The 6,337-nt window shown below is 28.6% G+C and overlaps 1 protein-coding gene across 1 annotated transcript in view; it reads right to left on the bottom strand.

Moving 5' to 3' along the window:
- Positions 1–83: 83 nt before the first annotated feature.
- LOC117171341 (chloride intracellular channel exc-4) overlaps positions 84–6,337 on the bottom strand; it is a 43,442-nt gene continuing 37,188 nt past the window's right edge. The window contains exon 4 of the mRNA XM_033358577.1: positions 84–848. Coding sequence (XP_033214468.1) covers positions 768–848 — 81 coding nt within the window. The 3' untranslated portion in view covers positions 84–767. The remainder of the gene's footprint in view (positions 849–6,337) is intronic.

Genomic DNA, 6,337 nt, shown 5'->3' with positions numbered 1-6,337 from the left:
CAAGTTTTGTTTCGAGTTGGGCAGAAAATGAAAAATTCCCAATTTTCTTTCGTTTCAAAAAATAACAAACACTATTTCTCTAAAAAAAAAAGAAAAAAATATGAACAGTCGATTTTTAGTCTTTTTTTTCATCTACAATAGCTTTTGAAACTTCAGAAATGACTCCATTCGTTAGAAATATATATTATATGTACATTCCTAGTACAGTTTTTTTTTGTTCGCTCTCGTCACTTCGTTCTTTTAAATAAACTGCAGAGATCAAAAATAAATCGAAAACTTTCAAATAAAAATAACTGAATGGGATAAATTTTTGAAAGTATGGATCCGATGTATTTTCAAACTCAAAGTTTATTTGATATTAACATCAGAATTGGATAAATTCCGAAAGGACGGATGCGCGTCACGCGATAGAAAACGAATAGAAAATTGCGCTTATCCGAATTCTATCGCGTTTTGTAAAGTTTCGAGCTTCAGACGCGTAAGTTGCTCTTACGTAGGAGGGATACGTAAAAATGTAGCGAAAATAAATCTGCTATGTAGACACTTAGAAAGTTTTTGTTAGCAATGCGTCGCGATATAAAAAGCTAGTGTGAGATTTGCCCGCGAATTTGCTTTTTGACTCTTATTTTTTATTTTACTTTTTTTTTTTAAAGAAGATCCAACAACAACGACGACTCGAATTTCCGACCCTGCGCTTTTTGTCGGCGGTGTTGTCGATCTTTGATGTAACCTATAAAGTGAAGTTCCGAGTGAAAAAGTGAAGTTTTTTAGTCGTCGCTCACTTCGATGGGGATGCTGGTTGTGAAAGTTGGCGTTTCAAGTTCTTCGTGCTTCTTCAGCTTCATGCTCTGCAAACCAAAAATAAGGTTTTAGACGAGCCGATTAACCAATAGCAGAGATCACAGCGCAAATAGAGCTCAAATAGAGCTCAAAAAGGGGAAATAGGGTAATTTTCGCACAAAAAGGGGAAAAATTAAACACTTGTTTTTACATGTCGAAAAGAACAATCAAACTTTTTACGAGAAACGTTGTATTTTTAAATAATTTTCAATTCATTCTTCCATTAAGGCCATGTCACGAGTGGGCCACGTGACCAAAATCCTACCCTGCCGACACTTTTTTTATTTCTCAACTTACTTTCACACGAAACACCACATCGAGTTGAAAATTTGGGATACTAAACAAGAAGCACTAAGAATGGTGGGTCTGCTCCTAAATTTGTGTATAATTATGAAAAAATCTTTTTGTTGTTAATATTTTTTTTGGCTTTTTTCATAATTATTAAAATTTAGAACCAGAACCACCTTTATTAGTGCTTCTTATTTATTATCCCAAAATTGCAACTCGATGTGGCGCTTCGTGTGAAAATAAGTTGGGAAATTAAAAAAGTGATGGTAAGGTAGGAATCTGGTCACGTGACCCACTCGTCACCTGGCCTTAAAGAATTTATATGTTTAACATCGTTCTCATAAATATTTTTTTCCAAAATTTGTAATTTCTTCCTTTCTAAAATGAATACTTACAATCTAAATTTAAAACACTCTTCATTAGAGCGAAGTAAAAATGCTCTAATTAATCGAATCGATTGAGTTGAAAGGCAAAAATTTGTGGGACAACATCCAAAACAAGTAAAGAAAACAAATTTTGAAATCGGTTAATATCTTCTGTTCTCTCTCTCTCTCTCTCTCTCTCTCTCTCTCTCTCTCGAAAAAAAGCTAGTTTTGTGAATTTTTTCTGAGATTATTAATAATGATATCGATGTAGGGCATGTTAGGCTTCATAAATACACTCTTGAAATACAGAAAAAAAAATAATCTACATTATGTACTATTTATACATAATAACGCCAGTCAAAGTCAACTCAAAAAGTAGGTAGGTCCTTGCTGTTGTAAGAATTTCGAGAATGGGCGATCCGAAACAAAAAAATTAAAAAGTTTTAGATTCAGTATGACTCCAGCAACCGGCTGGAACTAGGATTATTTTAAAAAATTAATTTTAACTGTATTTTTTTCGGAAAAAACTGAAACTAAACCCACTTTTTTCGTTTTCTTTCGCCTCCATTTTGTTATTTTTGCATTTACATATATCAGAAATCCTAGTTCAACCGGTTGCTGGAGTCATACTGAATCCAAAACTGTTTATTTTTTCTTTTTTAGACCACCCATTCTTGAGTTTTTTACAATAGCGCGGACCTACCTGCTTTTTAAAGAGTTAGCTTTGACTGACCTTTTTTTATATAAAAAGTGCATAAAATAACCGAAAAATTTTTTTAAATGTATTTCAAGAGTGTATTTATTAGGCCTAAGAATCCCTACATCGATATCATTATTAATAATATTAGAAAAAAATCACCAAAATAGCTTTTTTAGCGCTTTAAAGTGGAACACTGGCTTAAATTTACCATTAAAAATTAGGAAAAATCATCCACAAAAATTTTCTTTTTTGATCATTTTTTGAATATGTACAAAAACATGTTTTTATGATTGATTTGAACCTGAAATTTCTTCAGCTTAAACCAAAAAAACATGTTGAAATATTTTACTATTGGAAAAAATTTTTATCGTGGTATTTGCAACGTTTCAAAATCGGAAATAAAAAAAATAAAAAAATAAATAAAATAAAATATAACTAATTCATCATAATTTCTTAAACCATTTTTTTACCTCAGCTCAAATGATTTTATATATTTTAGCATTTTGACTACGCCATACTCTTCAGTGCTCTTAAACTCAAATTAAAAATGGTTAAAGTTAAAACATTAAAAATTGCAGTTGAATAATTTATATCCTATTTTTTAATTAGGTATTTAACTTTATATATTTTAACTAAAAATTGTTAATCTTCTAATACTTATTTAAAAAGTACCATATATTTTGTAACTATTTTAATTTCATATTGGATAAACACTTCTGTCTCCAGTTTTCACATTTTAAACATGCTTTAAATGTTTCTACTTCAAATTTTTTAAGAGTATTTATTTAAGTACTATAATTCTGCTTTAATTATTATTTTTAAAAAATGGGTACACTTAGTATGTTCAGAGAATCTTCCGCGTAATTCAAAGATTGTATATTTGAAGAGAAAGGGGGAAAATAGGGGAAGTTTTTTTGAAAATTGCCTAAAAAGGGGAATTTCAAGCAAAAGGGGAAACTAAGAAATACAAAAAACTACAGAATTTCTTCAAATACGTAGTAAAGAAATGTTCTAATTTTCTATAATTTTTCTGTAAATTTATTATTTTAATTTTTTTGAATAAATTTTTACAATATTTTGGATAATAAACAATTACATTTTCAAGAAAAATATATTTTCTCCCAGTTCTTACAGTTTTAACCCTCAGATATATTTGCAGCAAGTTTTAATTATAAACTTAGCATACACAAAAGGGACATAATTTGCGTTTTGTACGATTTTATTGCTATAAACCATTTTTGTCCTTTTTTTCTTGAAAAATGTGGTTTGTCATGTATTGCATTCGTTTTTTGGACACAATAAGCTCCAGAAAATGGTTAAAACTTAACATTTAACCTTTCACTTTTGAACTTTAATTATTTTTTAAAACCCTATGTTTTAAGATTCAACCATTTTTATGTAGTTTATTATGTCTAAAAAGCTACTTCTGTAAATATTTGACAGCAAAGAATAATTTCCACGAAAGAAGGATGAAAATGATCTATTCGCTCTCCCGGCAAATATTCGCGATTAGTCCCGGTTTACAAAAAAATTAACTATCTTTGCCAAATACACCGTTTTTTTCACATATATTATCAATTGCGGAAGTCGATAAATATAAGCAAAACTTTTTGCAAGAAATCGATTGAACTTACATCATATAATAAGTAGGATAAGAAAATGTGTTGATGTCCCTGAATTTCTATTTACTAACATGAAAATATGCAAATTTAAAAATCCCTTATTAAACAAAATTTTTTAATAAAGGTTTTAAATATTTTTGAAACAATAATTAATAATTTTGAATTACAAGCGACTGAAATTAAATTTTTAGATGCGCACTTTGGAAATTGAGTGATATAAAATTTAAAGTCAAAGTTTCTGAAATTCTAGAATTTCAAATTGTTACTGAATAAAATTCTAAGCTAACATTAAAATTAATTAGACACATTTTTCTAAACTGAAATTAATTATTCTAAAAAAATTCCAAAATAAATAGTAATTTTAAATCGGAAACGTTAAAAATGAAAAAATTTCTACACCGGAACGTTAAAACTAAAACGAATCCGAACTTCATTTAAAACTGAATTCAATTTTACTCACAAAAAATTATGATATTAAAACTTTTTTATACTCAAACCCTTTAAAATTGCAATTATTTAAATTAAATTTAAATCGCTTGAAGATTAATAATTTTTAAATTGATAATTATACTTTCAAAAACTCAACTAATCTAATTTTAATTACATACAAAGATACGACCCATGGAAGGGAAAAATTTAGCGTTCATCATGAAAGTATAGAACTATGAAATTGTAACCATCTAAAATTGCCGAAATTATCCATTTACTGATTTATCAATTTCAGATAGTTCAATTTTTATTTATTTTTATTTTTAACAATTATTATTCATTCTTGAAATTTTCGAATAAAATATTTTTCAATTTGAAATTAATTATTTGTTTAATTCTTCAACTAAAAATCGGACGATTTTCAAATCTTACATCGTAAAGTAAAAATTAAGATAAAGAATACAAAACATGATTGCTATTATATGATTTAATTTTTGAAATTGTACAACTTTTGGCTTTTTAATTCCAAATTGCTTTATATTTACATCTAAAATTATTAAATCCAAATGGGACTATAAAGGATTTTTATATGAAATTTTGAAATATTTAATTGCAGCATAGTGCTTCTGAAATTTTAAACCTTTTAATTTCAAGTTACAACAACATGAAATTTTAAATTCGAAACCTCCAAAAATTAATCTAAAAATTAATTTAAGAAAACTTTAGTTTGAAGGCCTCAAAAATTAAACTGTTTTAGAATTTCACATTCAAAACTATAATTTTAAATTAAAATTATAGAAATTTTAAAATATCATATCATGCAGTATCAAGTAACATTTCAAAAGACTGGATAGATTTTTAAAATAAAATATGTAATTCTGCCAAACAAAAAGTCACTGTAATTTTCACCATTCCAACCTGCAGAATTCTAAATACTGCGAGAACATATTGTGAATCTTTAAAGTTTAATTATTCTAAACAGTTTGAAAATTATGTACTTTCTAGTTGGAAACTTTTAAGAATTTTAAAATTCGCGAATGATAAAATATGGGAAATCTCCCGGTGTAATATTTCTCTCCCGGTTTTCTCCCAGTGTAATATTTCGCTCGGGTTTTCTTTTTTTCTTTGTAGAAAAAATGACGAAAATATTCGATTTGTTAATTTAAATTATTTGCAAAGAATCTACATGTAAATTTTTCATCATTTTATGTGACACGAGTATATTTTACTTGCTTTCTCGTAGGAATTTTGGAGCAGCAAAGTAAGTCTTTGTTGTTATTTTCGAGTTTTTTGTGTAATTCCTTTATATTTGTAGATTATGATAATCAAATTGAGTCTTTCAGATGCACAGCCAATCTCGAGACGTAATTTCACGATGAAACTCGAAAAACATACTCTTATTACAAAATTGGTTTACGGTCACGCGTGTTTGTAATGCCTCGGCCGTAAAAAGTCTACTTCGCTTCCTTGGTGTACAATATACTACTTTTTATAAAAAAATGTAAATCATTAATTCGTTTTTAACATTTGTTCATGACAAAAAGTTGTATTAGAATTATTAGTTGCTGAAAACAAAATTCAGTAAATTCCTAAACGTTAACAGAAATGTAAGTTATTGTGACCGAACTAAGTGCGCAGAAGTTAACTGCGCACCCAGCGCTTCTCGATAGAGCATTCTCACTTGTGACGTCAGGCGCTCCGAGCGGTCATCAAGGGAATAACAGTCCATATATACAGGTCCGTTAAGCTGGCAGGACCACATTGCAAAAATGGACTGTAAACCTTTAGGGAATTTAGAGCTAATTTAATGCCCTATTGCTAAACTGAATGCTCTTCATTTAAACAAAAAACCGGTGGTCAAGCTAGCTAAACGTTAACCTAGCAGAACCGCACATAGAAAAAAATGACTTGGACAATATTTATTTGCACTATAATTTAGGGCTCATTTAGGGCTTTGGGAATATAATAATGAAAAATGAACAAAAATTGTTCAAACAATTGTGGGTCCGGATGCAATAAGGGCACATAAAATTTTTTCGTGCGAAAACGAAGTCCCCTGGAGGCTTTAGAAAAAATTTTCGAATTTTAATTTT

The sequence above is a fragment of the Belonocnema kinseyi genome, chromosome 1, assembly GCF_010883055.1.
Source record: "Belonocnema kinseyi isolate 2016_QV_RU_SX_M_011 chromosome 1, B_treatae_v1, whole genome shotgun sequence".
In the NCBI taxonomy this organism is placed as follows: Eukaryota; Metazoa; Arthropoda; class Insecta; order Hymenoptera; family Cynipidae; genus Belonocnema; species Belonocnema kinseyi.
Note: the sequence above shows the minus strand (reverse complement) of the source record. Positions and strands in the feature narration are given on the sequence as shown.